Source organism: Zootoca vivipara, chromosome Z1 (assembly GCF_965207765.1).
Source record: "Zootoca vivipara chromosome Z1, rZooViv2.hap1.1, whole genome shotgun sequence".
NCBI classification, from domain to species: Eukaryota; Metazoa; Chordata; class Lepidosauria; order Squamata; family Lacertidae; genus Zootoca; species Zootoca vivipara.
The window spans coordinates 6623438-6646577 of record NC_142583.1 but is presented as its reverse complement, the minus strand read 5'-3'; the positions used below and the strand labels follow the sequence as shown (position 1 = coordinate 6646577).

Here is a 23140-nt window from a genome sequence, read left to right as displayed (position 1 = left end):
TAAACAAGCCAAGGTCTCTTGTAAAGCATGCAGTGAGTGTCTATTATGTGACAATAAGCACTGCTTCAGTTCGCATGGGGCAAACTGGCTTTAAAAAGGTGTCTATAAAAAATAACCTTGCTTTTAGAATGATGCTGCCATAAAGGGAATATGTGCTTTCTAGCCACTGTTCTTAGAGGTAAGTAACCTTGAGCAAGAAGCAAGTAAGAGTCATGTTATGCATGATAAGAAAACCGTTTATCTTCATATATTGTTACTGCAAATTAGAAAACCAGTGAGGTGACAAGTCAGGCATGTGCGGCTTCAGGAATCTCATTCATTTATGAGAAATTAAGAAATATATCTGGAGGTATTTCTACTATGCCTGTCCAACAATTGTCCTCCTATAATGTATTATGCTTTTGCTTAATCCCTGGCAGAGACTGAATTTTACTGCATGTGGCCAATCATCACGTCTTTCAGAAGAATGTTAAATGGATAGGCCAAATTTGGCTTCCTCTCATGTTTTGAAAAAAATAAACAAACAATGATTGCTGGATTACATGTGAATGCTAAATCAGTCCTCTGGTTCATTTCCTCCCAGCTGGAAAAATGGAAGAACAGCATGATTTGAGAAGCATGTACCAGCAAACTTTCCTGTTCATAGTAAACCATAGCCTGTCTTACCATTCTGTGTGAACCAGGCCTTCATGAAAGTTTCCCACTGATAAAATACATGTATAGAAACTCAGCTACAGAGCCAGTGTGGTGCAGCGGTTAAGAGTGTTGGTCTAGGACCTGGGAGAACAGGGTTCAAATCCCCACTCAGCAGTGAAAGTCAAAAAATAAAAAAGCTCAAGAACAACTTCAATCCTAAAAGAAGCTCAACAACCTTGGTCGGCCCTCATGCATGTTTACTTCATCAAATCTGGCCCTCTTTGAAAAAGTTTGGGCACCCCTGGAACAAACCCAAGAATGTCTGAATATGAGGATGACTTTGTAGCTTGATGGTACACTGTTATGTTGCTTTGAACCACCCTGGGGTCGTTGGGTGAAGGGCAGCATAAAAGTGTAATAATTATAAATATAAATAAATAACATTCAACAGGCTAGTAGACAATGTGGTTGTAGGATTCCACCATCCATGGCACCGTATGGACTGATCCAAAATAAATAAAACACAATACTTTCCAACTTACAAAGTGAACTAAGAATTTTCTTCATGTAGATGTGTATTGTTAAAAAAAGGAGAAAGATGTATCACATGTTTTGTTTTTAAAAAGAAATAATAAAAAAAGAAGTGGCCTTTAGAATAAAAACATTATTGCCTTGTCAAGCATTCACTGTGGCAAAAGAAGCAAGACTGAACTGTTATAGGCAGCCAACCTGCCAGTTTTTTATTTCCAATAAGTTACAACTTAAAGTATGGCAGTGTTTAGTGTTAGATAAATCAGTGCCCGATACTTAACATGTTCCATGTTAAACTTAAGGTATGTACTGTTAAAGAGAAATTGGAAGCGAGCCCTAGCAATGGCATGCATGCTCATCTGCAGGAAGAAAACAAACTGAAAAAAGGAGAATTGGGAAATAAGAGTTACTCAGGCACTGGTTGAAGATGAAAAGGACACAGCGGAGGAGTGTTCTCAATCTGCACAGAAAGTGGCCCCGAGTTACGACCAGACTCTCCATCACATGGCCCTCTGCAGCTGGACTGGCCCCTGCACGGTAGCTTCCGAGGAGCTTTAAGTGGAGAAAGTTTTGGTGGTGGCTTCTGTGGATCACCACCTCCAGGATTGGGAGTGTTCTGTATTGCACTTTAAAAAGAAACAGAGAAAATAAACCGGTTTTAGTTTATCAAAACCCTTTTAATTACTAGATATAAACTAAATGTAAATTATATACCATATTTTTCGCTCCATAAGACACATTTTTCCCCCTCCTAAAAAGTAAGAGGAAATGGGCCATTCCATTGTCACGGGTGGGACACTTGGACCATGTTTTTTGGTATTCACACATGTGTAAGAATGTAAATATACATAAAAATTAACAACCAAAATTTGAACTATGTTCTTAATAAGATACTGAACATTTTACTAATTTTTTATTATTTTTATGGATATTTTTGACAATTTTATTAAATGTTAAAGTATTGTCACGGGTGGGACAAAAAAAGGACATGGAGCTTGAGATAAGTTTGATTTATGGAAAAACTCTGTGAGTTGGGAGGTGAATCAATTATAAACTCAGCATATCTGTTTAAATCAATGTTTATTGGTTACAACTATGAAATCAGAAATTTAGGTTAAGAAATTTAATGATACAAAATTAAGGAAAAAATGCTGTCACGGGTGGGACAATGAAATGTCACGGGTGGGACGCGTCTGACATACACTCGATTTAACATACAATTAAGGTTGTTAAAAATGGAATAATTACAAAAAACCTTTTGCTATTACTATACTTACTATCTACCATAGCCTACAAAGTATAATGTTGTATTTACTAAAATTAAAATCTATTAAAAAAATATTTTCTTCTAGTCCATCTCTGGGCCAATCAACCACTTTCAAACACATCTATATTTTCAGTAAATTCATAAAAAATGTTCCTTCTGACTCGTTTAACATTAGGTTGGGGTAAGATACTAAGAATATGTTCAAACTGCACATATTATATGTCTTTTTCATCAACTTGAAACAGCTTTCCAGAATTGTTAACTGCTCGCATACACATCACCTTGACTTCTCCATCATCTTCAACATTACTTTGGCATATTGCAGCATATCTATATTTAGTAGGCCTGGTTCTTTGTCTTTTTGTAGTTGTTTCAAATTCAACTAAAACATATGTCCCAATAGTCACTCCATCAACGACCGGCTTCACTCCAACCACTGGCACACCTGTTTCATTTGTACAACTTGCTACACCATCTTGTTTTTCTGTGTCACTATCAGAATCTCTGTAAACATCAGAAACTTTTAACTTGAACAGTTCTGTGAAGACTACGTGGGTGGACTTTTGAAAAGAAGGTCCATAAACTAAACTTCTTTTGTCTTTAGCTTTAAAAAAATGGTTGGACTACATGTTTGGAATCTTCCTCACCAAAGTCCAGCGCTCATCTAGCATCGCCATATTTGCACTGATATCAGTAGGTGTTAAAAGGACAAACTTCACTCTCTGTACAGTGGTACCTCGGTTTATGAACACAATTGGTTCCGGAAGTCTGTTCATAAACTGAAGCGTTCATAAACTGAAGCGAACTTTTCCATTGAAAGTAATGGAAAGTGGATTAATCTGTTCCAGACGGTCCGCAGAGTACTTAAACTGAAGCGTTCATAAACTGAAGCGAACTTTCCCATTGAAAGTAATGGAAAGTGGATTAATCCGTTCCAGACGGGTCCGCGGAGTACTTAAACTGAAGCGTTCATAAACTGAAGCATGGGTGTATTTGGTTCCGGAAGTCTGTTCATAAACTGAAGCGTTCATAAACTGAAGTGAACTTTCCCATTGAAAGTAATGGAAAATGAATTAATCCGTTCCAGATGGGTCCATGGTGTTCATAAACCGAAAATTCATAAACCGAGGTGTTCATAAACCGAGTTTCCACTGTACTGCTTTTTCAGCACATTTAACAAAATCTGAGGCTGAATTGATTACTACTCTCCTTTGTTTCACTGCATTCCAAACTGCTTGCTTAGTTAATCCACCAATCCCATCCACGGCACCCTTGCAGTGGGATGTAGCAAAAAAAACCCATTCCCCATCAACACCAAAGTCTTCAGGCATAAAACACAGATTGGACAGTGTGTACTTATTTTTGAACTGACCAGCACACCCGTCAGAAAAGATTTTGACCTTTGTCAGTCTGTTAAATTCTTTCTTAAGTTCTTCAATTATGGCTTTTAGGCATGCATATACTGAGTATTTGCCGTGGGTTAAGTGATCCGAAACCACGGCAAAAGAACGTACTTTGCCTTGAGTCCAAGCGCAACCAGTAAATACTGTGATTTGGTTGTGGGTCCAGTGTGCACTTTGGATTTCATCTTGCGATGTTGCCAAATAGTTTCCAGCAAAATCCACTTGAAGAATCACCTCATCATCAGCTACTATGTCCTTCATATTTTTGAAAGCTTTAGCTTGTAATCGCTTTACAAAGAAGTGCTTCTTAAATTTACTAAATTGATTTTGTAGCTCATTGACAGCTTCTTCTATGGTTCCTTTTGCTTCAAAAACCTTAGGCCGGCTAGAACAGTCATCTTTCCATTGCTTCCAGAAAATCTCAGACGACATGTTTAAGTCTTCATCAATTAGGGTGTGCAAATTAAGTACATACTTTTTGCATTCACCATTCATGCATTTTTCATTTTCCAAATCACAACAAGGCTCAAAAGATCAGAATGTGTGGAAGGGAAAAAATGTCTTTCCTACTTATGGCTTCAATTACGAAATTGAAATTAGCGTGGTATTTGCAAACGCAAACATTGTGTGGCATTTGAGAAGCTAAGTCAATATTTTTAGGCCTCAGTTCATAAAATTTTGATCTGCTGATTTCAACTGTTGGTTTATCAATCTTAAATAAGGCATAGGCCTCTTGGACTGTCATATTCATATGCCGCTTTTGGATTTTGATTCTTTTTCCACTTGTTGGATCTTTAATAGATTTGACATCCTTAATTCCTGGTGCCTGCCTGCTAATATCATCTGAATTATAAAACTCATGGACCTTTGATATATTATCTTGTGAAATAATAGAACTTTTGGTGTTCTGTTTAGGGCTTTTATCAAATAGTGTTTTTGGCACTTGAGGTGAACTCTCATACACAAGCTTTCGTAACACGGCTATTCTTTTCCGTGGACTTAATGGCAACACTCTTTTAACTTTGGTAACAGCCTTTCCAAGAGATTGTGGGCATTTAAATGACCCAATCTCTGGAATAGTAGTGTCGCCAATTGGCCTAGATTCTTTTTCTTTTATCTTTTGTCTGTACTTTCTTTTGCGCTCAGTTTCTTTCCGTCTGTATTCCATAAGTGATTTTGCAGACAAATTCTTTTTTTCCCTTTTTTTTATTAAAGTTTTTATAGAAAACAAACAGAAAAAAAACACATACATCATCTTATATTATCTTTTTAACTCATTGTCTCTTTTGCTTCCCCAACTCCCCTCTATCTGATTTTCCTTTTAAATTCAGCTATAACAGTTTCTATTTCCTTACTTTTAATTTTCATCATCCTGAATTTTTCTTAATTTTTTTTTTACTCTCCACTTTTCTCCCTATTGCCTTAACTTCTGTATATCTAGATATTCAAACTTTCAACTCTCAAAAATAATTCCCTAAATATAATTTAAATTTCCTCCAATCCTCCTCCATCCTTTCCTCTGCTTGGTCTCGGAGTCTTCCTGTCAATTCTGCCAGTTCCATAAAGTCCAACATTTTCATTTGCCATTCCTGTAGAGAGGGCAATTCCTCTTTTTCCCAATATTTGGCAATTAAAATCCTCGCAGCTGTGGTGGCATACATAAACAAGTTAACATCTTTTTTGGGAATTTCTTCCCCCACTATTCCAAGTAAAAAGGCCTCTGGTTTTTTCAAAAATGTATTTTTATATATCTTTTCCCATTTCATTATAAATCATTTCCCAGAAGCCTTTTATCTTAGGGCATGTCCACCACATATGATAGAATGAACCAACTTCCTCTTTACATTTCCAGCATTTATTATCACCTTTATGATACATTTTCGCTAATTTTACCGGAGTCAAATACCATCTGTACATCATTTTCATTAAATTCTCTTTCAGCACAGTACATGCCGTAAATTTCATACCCTTCTTCCACAATTTTTCCCAATCTGACATCATAACATTATGGCCCAAGTCTTTGGCCCAATCAATCATAACCGATTTTGTTTGCTCATCTTTCAAATGCCACTCTAACAGTAAATTGTACATTCTTTGCAGACAAATTCTTTACCAACTTCATCTTTTCTCGCCTCTTCTTATCTCTGACCCTCTCCTTGTCTTTGAAGCTTCCACATTTGTTTTTATCTTGTTTTAGTTTTTCACGCAGCTTTCTCATACGTTCTGCAGATGTAGTCTTTCCCATTTTGTGTATTGATTCAAAGGTTATATTATCTGTATTACTGTATGTATTCGCATTAGGGTAAAGTAACGGTAACTGCCTTTATGTTCCAGAAGGAACAGCTACTATTGGTTCATTCAAGCAACTGCATTTGGCTCCTTAGTCTTATTGGTTTCCACCAAAAGGCAGCTTCGTGATTGCTTGAGATTGTTCCCTCCAAAATGTATCCCTTTCTAGCTAGTTCCCCTCTCCTCAGTCCCTCAGTCTTGTTTGCCAGAATAAAGAATTGTTACATGAGGAATCTGTCTCCTGTCTGCAGAGAGCTGAAATCACTTGCTGAAATCACTAACTCAAGCTACAACAGTAAAACAAGTTGAAAACTGTCACGGGTGGGACAGAAAAAGAATTATTAAAATTTCATGGTGTTTACATTAATTACCTGCATTTTTATTATTGATAGGTGTGTTATACTCTAATACATACTCCCACAATAAAACAAACATAACCTATAAATTAGTTTTATCACAAAATAAACTTTTGTACCTTTTGCTGTCACGGGTGGGACACTGAAACAGCATCCCATTCAATAATAAAAATAAAATAGAAATAACTTACCTATTTAAAAAATTTCAAGTCCAATGTGTAGACAAAGTTCTTCACTTTAATAATATACCAACAATGACAACCACAATTTTTGTTTATCTTTAAAAAATAATGCTAACCTAAATGAACAAAACTAAGCTACACAATCAGAAAAGTGATACTGAAACTTCAAGCTCAAATTTCTCATGAAAACAATAATTTCAAATTCTTTTTTCCTTTGGAATATTGAACTTTAATATGTTTAGTTTATGAAACTATAAGTAAAATAAGTATATTTTAAAAATACTTTTTTTCTTCTCAGGCTCATTTTTCACGGAATGGCCCAAATGTCTGTGTGTCTTATGGAGCAAAAGTGTGGTTCCCTGGAGCCGAATTGCCCAGGAGTGAAAGGCAGATCATGCTTTTTTTTATTTTTAGAAAGAGCTAAAAGCTAACAAGAGGGAAAGAGAGTGTTGAAAGGAACCCGCACAGCAGTTGATTGCAAGAGATTGGGGAGGGAGATAAGGGACCTAGCTCCCTTCCTGCCCAGGCCTCAATTGTTGTCTGCAGAGGGAGGCTGTTTGTTTCCCCAGCGACATGTGACTGGCTGATTAGATTATCTGTCTGGAAACTGTAGAAATGGGTCCCTTTCCTTTCCTAAAGAAGCTGCAGAAATGTGAGTTGAACCCCATGAAAACAGGATTTTTTCCTTTGTAAGGTAAGCTCAACAACTTTGAGCTGATCCTCAAAAATGGAGCTTTCCCCCTTTGCAAAAAAGATGCACAACTGTGAGCTGACTCCCCCCCCAAAAAAACAGGGCTTTTCCCATATGCAAAAAAGCTGCACAACTTTGAGCTGATCTTAAAAAAAAATGGAGTTTTCCCCCTTTGCAAAAGAAGCTTCCTCAAATATTTAATGGGGGCAAAGGCACCTAGGCCTCTAGGAGTTGGCTGCTATGCCTAGGACAATTCAAGAAAGCAAAATATTTTTTCCTTGTTTTCCTCCTCTAAAAACTAGGTGTGTCCTATGGTCAGGTGCGTCTTATGGAGCGAAAAATACGGTGCATTGAAAACCCCAAACAAAGCAACACTAGAATAGTGAGATCATGTTTTATCTCTCAAGAGATGAGAGATGCTCATGGTTTGGTAAACTTCAGCAGGCAGGCAATTTCAGCTAGGAGACATCCACCGTGCCTGTGTGTCTCGTAAAACTGACACCTGTGTGGTGCACTTTAGAGCAGGGGTGGGCAACTATGGCCCTTCATCTAATTTAACAAGGATGAGGGGGGAGTGGAGTGGGGGGGGGAGGGTGGCAGAAAAGAAAGGGAATGGAAAAGGGGTTGCCCATCCACTTTTGGATCTGGCTCTGTTTACCTCCAGTATGCAGCCCTCAATACAAGAAAGCCAGTGTGGTGTAGTGGTTAGAGGGGCTTGACGGGGAGCCGAGAATAGGAATTTCACATACATGAAGCGACCCACATTCTACTATAAATGCTACTCAAAAACTAGAATAAAAACAAAACAGTTGTACAATAAATACCATTTACTGAAGTCAATCTGCAAAGAATGGTCCACAGTGAGATCTGTTGGGCAGGCAGGATGGACTTTTGTAGGATCCCCTCCAAGATTTTTCACAGCTTCCCTCATAGCGGCAAAATCCACTATTGCAGGAATTCCACTAATGAAAATGACCAATGTAAAAAATATTTAGTTGCCATACAGAATAAAGATCATTTAAAGCCAATGACATGGGCCTCATACTGGTTTACCCAGCCTTAGTAGGTCCCACATGATAGCTCAGAAACACTCAGGAAAACTTTTATGCTACAGAATATCTTTGCACTGAATGGACTGGGTGTGACAATCCTCTAAATACATAGTTTGGAGAAACAGAAACAAACCACAGACTTACACACTGCATCTTACCCTCTTCACGTGCAATTTCAACTCTCAGTTTCCGGTTAGTCATAACATCTGAATCAGCAATTATAGCTTGTGTCTGTTTTCAAAACAAAACTGGAAACCCAATCAAACCTCCAGTTCTGGAGCTCATACACAAACAGATGTCATAACCCTGCTTTGCACTAAGCAGAAAGTGGAAAGTGATGCTGTGCACTAGAAGGAAAATAGAAGTATGTGAGCCTGGTTTGTTTCTACTCCTCTTAATCACTTTGGATAGTTGTTTGGTTGTATGTTAAGGTGCACATCAGTCTAATGAGACCTCTGTATCACCTTAATTCTCAGCACTGGCCAGCCAGACAACAATGTTGCCAGCGATTTCAAGACAAAACTGTCAACAAGAGGCAAATCGCAGGCAGATTGCTCGCATCAAACACCAGCCTTAATACTGAGCCACTTGCTACATGAACGTAAGTTATCTAAACCTCCCCCTCAAGTCCAGTCTGATTAGGTCTGGGTACACTAGAAGGCAACGGGCACACCTACTCCCTGCATTTAGTACAGTATAAACAGATCGAGTGCGTACCATCTTGTTGCTCTGACAAACAGAGCTGAGAACATTGGGCCTACCTCTTGATGGAGTTTTTTTTTGTTACATGGGACCCCATCCTTTAGGGATTCTGAAGCACACTGTAAGCCCTTCTAGTCTTGATCCATCCTTTACCATTAACATGCTTATCCTTGACATAGGCCCACCTATGACATGTTTTTGAAGACCTAAATTTCTTCCCATGGTTTTAAAGTACTTACAGCAACACATTCAAATTCCTCCTGCTATGTCCATGCTGCTATAACCAATTTGCTAACTGGATATGCAAATGATTAAAAGCACAATTAATTATATGTTTTGCATTACACAGAATTTGTGTTTGAGACAGAGACCAGATTAAAGGAGTAAAACAACAATTAACTGCTACTGTTTGCTGCTGCACTTTGAAGGTTTACATTTAAAAAAAAAATGGTTGTAAGCCACCTTTAGATTCAAAGTGACCAGGACACAAATCCAACTAACAGGAATAATACTGTCAACACACAACATATAAAATGCTTAGGCGAGGGACAGTAGCACATCCTTTATATGCTGGAAGTCCCAATTCAATCCTTGGAACCTCTGGGTAAGGCTGGGAAAGACCCATGTCTGGAAAGCAGCTGTCAGTTAATGTAGACCAAGCATGGGGAACCTCCGTCCCATGGCCTAATGAGACCTAGCCAGGGTCCCAATTTAACCCATGAGGGTTTCCCCCCCCATGCCATGTCCTGTGCCAGGTGTAGGGCAGGTAAAGATGCAGCTGCAAAAACCTCAAAGTGTACTTCTGATCATACCTTAAGGAAGCAGGGCACCTTTTAAAATTTGGAGCCAAATGCAAACCCTATCGGGATCAATTATACTCCAGAGTTCTTGACAGGGAACTGTGAAGTGGAGCCACTGGCTGGATCCTATTCCCCATGGCTACTGAGCTGGACAGACCAATGGCCTGACTTGATATAAGGCAGCAGCCCATATTTATGTATGTGGAAGAATGTCCCAATTGTGAAGAAACAGTTAAGTCATTAGTGTGAGATGAGAACTGAAGCAGAGATGTTCAAAAGCTCCTGCAGCATATGTAAGTATGTAAGTCAGCAGTGAAATGATACCCCATTATTTCAATCACTTTTCCTAAAGAGACATTCATTATGTAGATCTGTTGCCAGTATAAATCTACATGAATAGCTGAACTTCTGACTCTCTGTAAACACTGTGGAAGTTCCACCCTGAACATTTAGATAAAGCCTGCAGTGCTTGAAGAACGCATTAGATCCAGCTAAAATATATAATGAGGAAAATGTGTCTTACGTAAAGTCTTGGAGAAGGACTCTGGCAGGACAGAAGGGCACTTCAACATTGTTCTGTTTTTCTTTCCAGTCCAAAATGTTCATAGCATCTTCTTTTTTCACTAGGAAGCCATCACAGTTGCGGACAGCAGCTTCCAACAGTACCCGTATGGAGTAAGGCAGGGTATCTGCAAAAAGATAAAGTAACTGAATTGGTCAAGTAAATACTTTGGGACGGATTCACCTGTGTATAGGCTACTCCCCAAATGTGTTTTTTGGGCCTTCACATTTCTAAACTGAGCCTTTAAAATTATGTTGATAGCTTTATCAAAATAGCACTACAGCTGAGAGCAAAGTATTCTTAGTAGGAGAATTAAACACATCAAAATAGGATATTCATTTGCACCAATCCCCCATGTAAGCAAGCTAGAACCAAACAATGCACTTTTATTCTTGATTAACAGCCTTCATAAACTGGTATATATCTAATGGACGCCAATTGGTGAAAGAAAATTAAACTAAACTCCTATATTTTAGGCTGTCCAGAGCTAGATGGAATTCTGGAAGTGGTGGAAGTCTGTCAATTTCATTTGCTAGTCTTTGAGATAAAAGGGCTCCAGTTGGGGAAGGCTGAACTAGTGCAACAGGGTATCAGTATCCTTGAGTGTCACAACAAAAGGCCAGTAAATACCGTGTTTCCCCTTTTTTAAGACACCGTCTTATAACTTTTTTCTCTCAAAAAAACACAGGGTGTCTTATTTTCAGTGGGGTGTCTTATTTTTTTATTACCTGTCATCTAGCCCAAATTCTACCATCAAGTTACCCCAAAGCAGATGCAGCACATGAGTGTCTGAAGAGAGGGGAAAGAGACGGAAAAGGAGGGAGGGAGAGAAGTTCCAGAGCAACCCCCCAGCCCTCCGGATGCTGTGGGGCTGCAGTTCCCATTATCCCCAACCACTGGCCATGCTGGCTATTGGGAGTTGGAGTCCAGCAGCACCTGAAAGCCTGGCTTGGATGAACATCTTCTCCTTAGCCCTCCCCATCCGCTACGCTTTGAGCAAAATGCCTAAGAGCAACGTGACGATGGGGCAGAGCCGATCTGGGGAGGAAAGGTGGGGAGGCGGCAGCTGGGGAAGGTGGGGTTGGATTGAACCCTGAGAAAAGCAAACCCAAAAGGTCCACACCTCCTGTTTCTTGTGCCCATTTCTGCTTTGCTGCAGATAATATTTTTAAAAGGAAAAGGAAACTACCCAGTTATCTTCCTTTTTAAATGTGAAATTTAAACAGACAACAGAGTTCAATGGTTGTAAAGAACTAAAGAAAGACGTCTGTGCATTTCTCAATTGGCCGGGAGGGTTCCACAATTACACACACACACACAGAAAAGAAACGGAGGGGTGAAATTGTAATAATAGTGATGATGATAAGATATAGTTTGCATTTCTGTACATTGCAAAAAGGGAAGAAAACAAGAAAATGCAAGAATCCAAAAGGCACACCCCAGTCGCCCTCCCACCCAGGCCCCTGATTTCTGCCGATCCGGAGGCCACTGGCTTACGTGGTCCGCTCGGCCCAGCAGGGCGCTCCAAGTGCTTGGCGCTGCGGAGCGTTTGGCGTGCTCCACGCTGCAGCTGCCGGTTCTGGGTGGCGGGGAAGCAGGTCTCCTTGGCCGGGCCAAGCGGAGGCCGCTGGCTCAGGCGCTCCGCCCGGCCCGACAGAGTGCTCCAAGCGCTCAGTCCTGCAGAGCGCTCGGCGCGCTCCACACTGCAGCAGCCGGATCTGGGCGGCGGGGAGGCAGGTCTTCTCAGCCGGGCCAGGCGGAGGCCGCTGGCTCAGGCGCTCCGCCCGGCCCGACAGAGCGCTCCAAGCGCTCAGTCCTGCAGAGCGCTCCAAGTGCTCCATGCTGCAGCCGCCACTTCTGGGCGGCAGGGAGGGCAGGTCTCCTCGGCCGGGCCAAGCGGACGCCGCTGGCTCAGGCGCTCCACCCGGCCCGACAGAGCGCTCCAAGTGCTCAGTCCTGCAGAGCGCTCCAAGTGCTCCATGCTGCAGCCGCCACTTCTGGGCGGCAGGGAGGCAGGTCTCATCGGCCGGGTCAAGCGGAGGCCGCTGGCTCAAGCGCTCCGCCCGGCCCGACAGAGCGCTCCAAGCGCTCGATGCTGCGGAGCGCTTGGCACGCTCCACGCTGCAGCCACCGGTTCTGGGCGGCAGGCCTCCTCGGCCGGGCGGAGGCAAAACCGCTGGCTCGGGTGCTCTGCGCGCTCGCCGCTGCAGCAGCAGCTGGCTCCAGGCACCAAGCCGGCAGGCCTCCTGCTGCTGCAGCCGGCGTTCTGAGTCCCGCTGGCTGGCTGGGGCCCTCGGCGGTCTCGCTCCACACGGCATGGAGGTATGTCTTATTTTCAGGGTATGTCTTATATTTCACAAATGTTTAAAAATCCTGCCATGGCTTACTTTATGGCTACGTCTTAAAAAAGGGGAAACACGGTACTAGTTAACACTGAATGGTATTCTTTGCTGACAAAGATAAGCATACAAATGATGCTGCTTAGTTGTAAGACAGATCTCCTTGATATTGTGCTTCTGGGCTTTTTGTTGTGGCAAGAACACTGACTGACATCTTGAGAAGGCAAAGATTAGTACAGAGAATTGTTTCTCTAATGGATATGGCTAAACCAAGGGACTTCCTATTAAAGTCTCATGTGCCCAGTAAAATTTTACTGCTTCAAATCCATGATGTTAAGTCCAGCATGTGGCAATAAAAAGATTTCATAAAAGTATTAGTGTCGGGGCAGGGTGGGGAGAGAGAGAAAAATGATAATGAGATTAAGAAGGGCTCAGATTAAAAATCTAGGCAGATTAAAAGCAATGGGGAAAATGTTAAGATATTTCCCTTGAAGTGAGCAATATTTTAGATGCCTCTGCAGCACAGCCATGCCAAATTTTCCACCTTCAGGGAATACTTATGCACTGACATTCCTGCTGGAATCCTGCTCATGAACTCTTTCACACAGCAGAAATCGGATGGTAAAGCACATGTTTTGTACTCGAAAGGTTCAATCCCTGGCATTCCTACAGATCCACTGCCAGTCAGCGAAGACAATACTGAGCTAGACGGCCCAATCATTTGATAAGGCAGCTTCCTGGGTCTTTATGATTCTGGGGCATGTTCTAACATGCATGTGTTCATAGAGGGCATTTGTGAGGATTTTACAGCAACCACCTCAGGAGATAGCGGTTACGCCATTTAAAAATAATTCACAATGTAAAGTTGCAATAAAGTAGACTGACACAGCACTAACTAGCAAGTTTAACAGGTCCGCATACTATTTTTTCAGCTCCAGAGAGCACAAAGTGCTGCTGCAGGGCTCACTAGCTTCATTCAGATTAGTTGGGCTTTACAAGGCAGACAGCATGATTTTCACTCTCATTAGGTGATTCATCCAAAGGCTAACCATGAATCGGCAAATGTGTTTTAGATTCAAACTGCCAAAGAACTTAACATAAATTTTGTCCTTTTTGCAATTTCCTCAATTTAATAAGAACATGGACACTATGCAAGACTTTTCTAACTGAATCCCAAAGACTTTAATAATTATTTTCAACCAGATCAATATCTACATACAGTTTGCCCACAAGCAATGCTCAACTTTCAATATTTATATAGCAAAACCTCAGAATGCATCAGAACAAAAGGAGTCAAATGCAAGATTTGGCACTGATGTTTTATTGATGCAGCAACCTTACTGAAGCAAAACAGGCCTGGTTCATGCCTGGCGGGCAACTGGTTGGAAACCCTATGCACATGTAGTTAGCTCCATAATGGAAGGCAGAATAAACATGAAAAACAAGTAATTTGAGCAATTAATACATTTTTTACATTAATTACAAAAGAGAAAGCAGATAGAAAAGCCCCCCTCCCTTATAATACTAAAACCAGAGGTCATCCAATGAAGATGAATGGTGGGCAGGGGTGCCAACCTGAATAAAATATGGGGGGTCCAGATAAGCCCCACCCCACATAATCTACCACAAGACACGACACCCACCCCATTTGAATGGCAATGCCCATTAACTTTGGGGGTCAGCTCCCTCAAAAATTTTTTGGGGGGGACAAAGGGGCCTCGGCCCCCAGGAGTCGGTTCCTATGATGGTGGGACATTCAGGACAGAAAAAGATGTGAAGAACTTCACACAATACATAGTAAAATGGAATTCACTGCCACGTGATGTAGTGATGGGCACCAACCAGGAAACCACCAACCTCAGTACATCAGGTGCTGGGGAACACAAGTAAGGAGAGTACTGTTGAGCTCATATATTGAGGTCATGTAAAGAAAATGGCCAGAATCCTGAACATGGCCTTTTTTTATTGCTCTTACAAGTTTCCTTGCTCAATAATCAGGGTTCTCATGTGCCTTGAGCAGCAGCAACCAGCAACAATCAACACTCGAGGACAGCACCTTTGTGTCTGGTAGACCAGCCAGACTGCAACCTAATTGCCTGTTTTGACACGTAACAGGGAATCTCCTGAAAGGTGACAGCAGGCGTTTGGCTAGTTGCTTAGAAACCCAGGTCTCTGTCACCTAGCTTCAGTTTGGCTCTTGCACTGTTCCGTGTCTTGCCTAACTTCCCTGTCTCTTTTCCCTGCAGCTGTTCCTGTGAAGGGGGGAGGCAACATTGGAGACAAACCCTACCCTGGGCACCTTGCTTATTCCTAACCCTAATTTTATCAAGAGTCTGCCTAGTCTGAATTCCTGGTGTTAGACTATGCTCTCCTGATCCTGGTTGTCTTCTGGTAGCCAATACTGACCTAGAAGAGCCCATGGTAAGACAGCTTGATGTGTTCATAAATCTGCTTCTCAAAGGCTATAAACAGCAGAAACTGTTTGCGTCCATGTTTTACACAAGATAACAGTTGCAGCCTAGCAACAGCCAGGCTGAACAAAGTGATAAAACTCTGGGCATACGTATTCTGCAGTAAGTGCCAATGAACTCAGCAAGACTTTCTTCTGAGTAAACATACATAGCGTGGCTCTATAAAACTAAGGCAACTTTAGAGCTCTGCAAAGGTACATCAAGTTTGAATGAGAAAGAAAGCACTGCACTGTTTAATATTTGTTTAAAGTAAATAAGAGATACTAGAGGCCTAGTAAGAAGAGTGGTTAAAAGTATTTTTAATAAATATTTTGTATTTATTTCTTTATTAAATTTCTATACTGCCCTTCACCCGAGGATCACAGGGTGGTTTACAGCATAAAAACTGCTTCAGCAATATGTCTATTTGATCCACCTTGGCTCATAGGTTTCGTTTGTAACTATGTTATGTAACAAATAAAATCTATGAACCAAGCAGTGGTGTGTAGTCAGTGGACTAGAGCAGGGGTGGCCAACTCCCAAGACACTGTGATCTACCTCATTGAGTTTTGGGGGGTTCAGAGCTTTTTTTAGGAAGGAAAGCCCTGTTTGGGGGGGGGGTGCAGGCCAACACTGTTGAACTTTTTTTAGGGGAGCCAAAGTTGTTGAACTTGTTTGGAGGGAACCAGTGATCTACCACAGACATCAAGTGATCTACCGGTTGGACGTGCCTGGGCTAGAGGGACTAGGCTAGTCCCCTAAATGTTCCCAGTAAATTGGAGTATTACAGTACAGTATTAAAGCCTGGCGCCTCCTTCCCGAAGCCCAGGAAGCTTCTGCCTGGCTTACTGAGGGAGGTGCGATGCTCACAGGCGTGACAACCAGTTCCAAATCACCCTTGCAAGCTGGAGCCTCTGGCCTTAACTGTTCCCCTAGGGAAAAAAATCACTGCACACCACTGGAACTGAGGTGGATCAAATAATACATATTACTGAAGCACTTCAGGTGAAACACTTTGCTTTGTAAACTTCACCTTAACTCTGCTTGAGTTAGTGTCCCAACTGCAATTACCATGGAAGCCATGACATCCATCTAGAATTTTAGCAATGTGCAATAACTGTGGAACCCTAGGTATGTTTACTCAGAGATAAGACCCAATGTGTTTCATGGGACTTACTCCCTATTAAGTTTGGTTAGGATTATAGCCAAATTCTGCTCAATTGTTCTTGCTTCAGAAAATGACAGTTAACGTAAAGGATTTGCGCTATTACCCAGTGAGTGCTATTTTTAATAAAATTTTGCAAAAATGAATGGGGCTGGGAGTTTGGGAGTCATGGCTATTGGCCTTGTATGTGCCAGCAGCTCATCAATGGAAACCAAACAATGAATACAAAAAATGTTGCTTTCCCCCACCCCCCTTGCAGGAAAGTTAACTATCTTTGCACCGTAACTAAGTTGTACTGTAACAGAGCTGTGAGGAACTTCAAAGAGATTGCCCTGATTTGTGATTTTCAACTAATTCAGTGATAGCTCTTGTCCATTAAGGCTGAAATCCAATAATGAGTTTGAACACTTTGAAATCAGTGGACATAAGAATTCTGAACTCTACATAGTATTGAGCTTCTTGTTATATACCAGATAATAGAATTTGGCCTCGTCTCAGTTTATTAGAAGCGTAAAACGTGGAAAAAAAATTCCAGGTAGTCTGAATTACAAATACTGTGGAGCAAGGCCCAATCCGAACCCCACAAGGGAGTAAGCTCCATTGGATTCAATACTGCTTGCTTCTGAGCAGACAGGTTTAGGACTGTGTTATTTATGCAGTAGATGTAATCATCTCCATGGCAGTGAGATCAGCATGTAATAGTGTCTTATATCATGCCATATATTTCAAACAGTTCTGAAGAAAACCAGAAGTTGATACTAACCTATAGAAAATCAGCATTTAAATCTTATGTAATACAATATTGCAGGTATTACATTGTTTATTAATGAAGCCATATTAATAAAAACAATAATAAATTAAGTGTTACCGTATTTGGTGCCTCCCAGTTTAGCAACATTGTAGAACTTCTTGTCTGTTCTGTCATTCAGTGGTTCAATTAAATGCTGGAAAAGGCGATCTGAAAGACAAGTCAAACTGATGATTAATATAATATGTTATTACCGGTATAATATATATAACTGATAATAGCACAGATTTGGAATAACAGAAGAAGGGAAGTAACTATTGACAATGACTTCTTACCAAAAGAAGACAAGTACAGTATATATGATTAAAAAACTACAGCTATAATTCTATTCACATTTACTCCTAGGTAAGCACAATTGATCTAGACCACAGGAATGCATATTAACCAGCAGTGTTAGAAACTCACATATATAAGGTAGGTGCTAAATGACTCCTTAAATCAACATTACAGTCACCAAAACGGAATATCTAATTGCCATTTTTGGGTAAGATGGCTCTAAAGTCTTATTTTTTAAATGACTGAATGGCTGCAATTGATTCTCAGTTAAACACCTGTATAGCATAGCTGCCAAGTTTTCCCTTTTCTCGCGAGGAAGTCTATTCAGCATAAGGGAATTTCCCTTAAAAAAAGGGAGAACTTGGCAGCTATGGTATAATTCAGATGACAACCCTGAGTTAGGTAAAGAACTGTAAGAACTTAAAGAAAAGTCACTTTACCCAGGGACAATCCATATATTGGCATATTCCTACCTCTTTTTCTTAATAGTGACAAGAACCATTCATAACGTAATAATATTCTTCACAACTGTGAGCAGGGCAGTGGGGTGGGGTAAGTGAAGACAAGTGACAACAATTTCACTACTCCTGCATAGAAAAAGCATTTTTGGTTCCTGAAATTCATTCTGATTGTACAGATAAACTATAACTGATAGAATTCTACAGGATGTGGTATCAGTGTGTGAAAACATTCGAGATCCAATGATCCCCAGGCATGCACCTCTAGATGGTGGAGATGTCAGGTGCCATCCTGCTTCCCAGGCATCTTCACTTGATTGGAAGTGACCGACAACCACGTGCAAAATTGTCCTGGCTAATTTCACACACTGTTAACCAAGTAACAAAAATAGGATGAAAACTATATGGGTGAAGTTCTAGTGAGAAAATATGAGTACAGTACAATTTATCTGGCACATAAATCCGCAAACTGATTGGAATAATGCATGAGAAGTGCTTTTCATACCTAAGTATTTATACTGCATTTCCTCTCCCAGAATTGTTTGTAAGCTCCATTAATTTCAAGGGCGTGGTTTACACACAATACATTATGTGCACAAGCCTCAGGACCCATGCACTCCTCCAGTGTGGTCAGGAGGAAGACACTGAAAGCTTTTGCTTCAGTTGTCAACCAGAAAACCCGTATATAGTACAGTATTAACTATAGTTTAGGGAAACAAGTTAACTTTTAAAATGTGCTTTATAACTCTGTTTCCATCCCGCCCTTAGCAGTAACCACTGTTAGCGACCACTATTACTGACCACTCTTCTCAGTTTGGATGAAATGAGTAACCATTTTGTTCCCTGCAAATAACTTGTGCTTATTCCCATTGCACTGAATTGTGGTTTCGTGCTATATTCGAATGCATTCACAACATGCAAGCTTAGGAGTGCAGCTTTAAACATCAAAAATGTTTTTACATCTTCTATTGTAGACACTGGTTACAAGTAGGTAGCCGTGTTGGTCTGATGTAGTTGAAACAAAATAAAAAAATTCCTTCCAGTAGCACCTTAGAGACAAACTAAGTTTGTCATTGGTATGAGCTTTTGTGTGCCTGCACACATCTTCAGATACACTGAAACAGAAGTCACCAGACCCTTATATATGGTGAGATGGTGGGAAGGAGGAAGGTGGTCCACCCTTCTGAGTAATACCCCTCCCCACCCTCTCACTATATATAAGGGTCTGGTGACTTCTGTTTCAGTGTATCTGAATAAGTATGCATGCACGCACACAGAAGCTCATACCGTATTTTTCGGACCATAACCTACCGTATTTTTCGGACCATAACACAGACTTTCCCCCTCCTAAAACGGAAAGGAAAAAGTCACTGCGTGTTATGGAGTGAAGGCAGCTGATTTCGCGCTGCCCGCTCCTCCCCCTTCGCCGTTGCTGTCAGCAAAGGGGGTGGGGGAGGAGCGGACAGCGCGAAAAGCAGCGCTTTCCCGCTATCTGCTCCTTTCCCTTCGCCATTGCTGTCAGCAAAGGGGGAGGGGTAGGAGTGGACAGCATGAAAACGGCGCTTTCCCACTGCCCGCTCCTCTCCCTTCGCCGACAGCAACAAGGGGGGAGGCAGCATCAGCCTGCTGTCCGCTCCTTTCCCTTCGCCATTGCTGTCAGCAAAGGGGGACGGGGAGGAGTGGACAGCACGATTAGCGGCGCTTTCCCACTGTCCGCTCCTCCCCCTTCGCCGACAGCAACAAGGGGGGAGGCAGCATCAGCCCGAAATCGGGCTGGTGCTGCCTCCGCAGCCAGCAGCTGTGGGTTGAGAGAAGCAGCCGAAATGGTGCTGCTGCTGTTGCTGCCGCCTCCCAGCCTTTTAGAGGTGGAAAACCAGAATTTTTAAATTTATTTTATTTTCCTCCTCTAAAAAACTATGTGCGTGTTATGGTCCGAAAAATACGTTAGTTGGTCTCTAAGGTGATACTGGAATGATTTTTTTATATTGTAGATACGTTATTCAAATAATTTACTCAAGTTGTACTGATTACAATTCTAAGGTACAAATGGAACAATTTAGAGTGGCTTTGCACTATTTACTGCCACTAATCTTTAGATAGTGTATAATAGATTAAACGTATTCTGTCTTCCAATCCTCTCTCAACCCTCCATTCTAATTATTCTATAGCTACATTTGGAAGCAGCAACATCTGGATGAATAAAAAGCTGCACTGTGATTTAACTGAGGGGATTTCCCCCTGAAACAGGAATACAGTACAGTGGTACCTCTACTTAGAAATTTAATGCGTTCCAAACACACATTTGTAAGTCGAAAAAAATTGTAAGTCGAATCCCATAGGAATGCATTGGGAGAAAAACATTGTAAGTCGAAGCAACCCTATCTAAAAATTCGTAAGTAGAAAAAATCCTATCTAAACCGCATCCAAGATGGCGGATGGAGTTCCATTCGTAAGTAGAGTTATTCATAAGTAGAGGTACCACTGTACAGTATTATTCAATCAGTCACAATTCAAAGGTCAGCATGCTTAGGCTGCAATCCTAAATACAATGCACCTACAGGTAAGACCCACTGAACACACAGTGAGATTTACTTCTAAAGAAACATACAGGAATTGTGTCCTATTTAAGCCCTTTGATTTGGGTGGGCTAAACACCAATAGCAATGTACTTCATTGCTGCTGTGCCATTTTACCGTCCCCTGATTGTTTAAATACCAGAATCAATTTTAAAGAGGCTAAAAAGCTTTATATTACTGGGGGACTAAATTAAGAGTTTGCAGAACTAGAGGTTATGACTAAGTGATTTTTTATTACATAACAAATATTTTGATTATAGCTTTAAGTGGTGTTTACATGCTTCATAATGGGTGTATGTATGTATGTATATATATATATATATATATATATATATATATATATATATATATATATATATATAATGTAGCCATACAAATCTGATCATACTTCTATAAAATATTGTTCCCATTAACATGCTTCATGTTATCATCATATTAGAGTAGCCCCAAGCAATTTTTTTTGGAAAATGTAAGGGTTAAGGCACAAGATATACCTTTTTAAAAAGTTATTTGAAGAAGCATAAACAAAATATCTTTTGAAAGTTTGAGCTGCATAGATTCCTCATGCTAGTAGACTGTGGCATTCTGAAAAATGCAGGAGGGTTGTGACTATATCTACTGTACTAGCATTGCTACTATTCATAATTGGCCCAACAGTTTTCAAGCTTTAGTAACCCAAGTGCTTTTAAAAAAATCACCATTCTTCATACCATGCTGACATGCACTGAATCCAAGGGGAAAGTTCCTGGCTATTTTGCAAGCTGGACTTATTGTCTGGTGAGGCCATTTTGCTGGTGGAGGCTTTTGCTCTTAACATTAAATACTTTTCAGTAAAGAGAATCATCCCCCAACTCGATCTTAACATCACTTGCATTTTCTATGCCGTTTGAGCATGCCCATCTCCTGCCATCAGCTGTCAGCTTTTGCTGGGGTAAGGAGGAATGCATATATGCTGGGGAAAGATTAAAAGAAGCAGGAGCAACAGCGCAGACCAGCTCCTAAATCTCCCTTTTACACGTTGATCTGCACCTGTCAAGCCACTATAATAACCAGGCTCTTCTGGCTGAGCAGCAAGGAGTGCAAAAAATAATAGAAAAAAATTAAACACAACATAGAGAGCATGAAAACTGTTACATGAGGCACAGAGAACAATTTTGTTTCATTTTCTCAAAGGCATAACACAAAAATCCTATCATGTTTATACCAAATGCCATGGCCTACTTCTCACTTGAAAGAGAATGCATTTCAAACCTGTGTCGGGGCTGTGTGTGTGCGCGCGCGCAGATTGACATTAAAAAATATATGAAGCAGCATTCTGTTAACTCCCTGCGCAAAGATAACTAGTGTGTCACAGCAAAGACAAGTTTCTTGACACACTAGCTTTCTTTAAAAACAACTCCCTACACATAGAAAACCAGGAGTGTGACATGGCAGCCCCACCCCCCTTGCAGCACTCATGCACAAACGGAAAAGTTTATACTGTATAGTGTACACAAAGCCAGAGGACCAGAGGGCGTGCGCTTCTCTCCAAAACGCTAGCCTTCTGTGAATAGATGATATGGCGGAATATTCATTGAGGGGAAGCCCCCCCCCCGCAATCGCTGCAACAACCCCCCCAACCTGAATCGGCAGAGTCATGACGGAGATTAACCTCCCCACCCCACGAAAACAAGGCCTCTCCTATTCCCCCACATCAAGCGCCCAGAGGCGCAGTAAAAAAATTAACCCCACCCCCACCCCATTCTTTGACTCCCCACCCCCGCGCCGCAACCTGAAGTGCCCCAGCCCTGACAGAGGTCAGCAGCCCCGCCCCTGCCGACCTGGGCTGCGCCTCCTCCGCTCCCTTTACACGGGGCTGGGGAGAGAAGATGGCCGACAGACCCCGGTCCCTCTGAAGACGGGGGGCGGGGGGGAGGGGAGAGGCAAGCACAAAGGAAAAGGGGCAGAAAAGACCCGGGGGGGGCTCTGAGGGGGAGGTGAAATGAGGCGGTGACGGGAGGCCTGAGGGGGGGGCAGGAGAAAGAATGCGCTTGAGGAGGGCAGAGGGGGCGCGGGGTCCTTCCCTCCCTCCGCCCGCCTCCCCTTCACACTGACCTGGCCCGGCCGGCTCCATGTCACTCCTTCCCGAGAAAAGCGGCGGCGGCGGCGGCGAGGGAAGGGGAGGGGGCGCGAGGGGGCAAGTGCCCAGGAGGGGCGGAGTCTTCCCTCAAACGCCGCGAGAGGTTAAGCGCGGCGAGGAGATAACAGGCTCGCCTCTGCCCATCCCATCCTATCGTCGCGGGAGGGGGGACGGGCTCTCGCGAGAGCTCGGTCTCCGGCAAGAAAGGAAAACGGCCGGAAATCTCGCGAGGCTCTACTGCGGGGAAGGAATAGCGGCGCTGGCCAGCGGGCCGGCCGCAGCTCTCGCGACACGTGAGCCCCGCTGTGTTTGCCGAGGGAGGCCAAAGGGGCCGCGTGTGCTCCAGCTGTAGGCGTCGCTGGCTGGGCCAAGGCGGCGGGAAGAGCGAGGCTTCCCTCCCAGGGTCCGGGCTGGCCGGAGATGCACGCGAGAAGAGCCTACCGGGTGGGGGGCGTCCGTATTGGGCCGTGCGAGGCTG

General features: G+C 42.2%; 1 protein-coding gene across 2 annotated transcripts in view; it reads right to left on the bottom strand.

The window, feature by feature from the left end:
* The window catches only part of IREB2 (iron responsive element binding protein 2), a 39732-nt gene extending 16870 nt beyond the window's left edge, over positions 1-22862 (bottom strand). The window contains exons 1-5 of one of the 2 annotated variants that reach the window (XM_060278989.2): positions 22638-22862; positions 17294-17383; positions 10433-10598; positions 8180-8317; positions 1578-1793 (exon numbers count right to left, since the gene is read on the bottom strand). In XM_060278989.2, coding sequence (XP_060134972.1) covers positions 1578-1793; positions 8180-8317; positions 10433-10598; positions 17294-17383; positions 22638-22656 — 629 coding nt within the window. In that variant the 5' untranslated portion in view covers positions 22657-22862. Of the gene's footprint in view, positions 1-1577; positions 1794-8179; positions 8318-10432; positions 10599-17293; positions 17384-18229; positions 18331-22637 lie in introns of those variants that run through there. The other variant, XM_088658042.1, reaches the window with a different exon arrangement.
* Between the last annotated feature and the right edge of the window lie 278 nt (positions 22863-23140).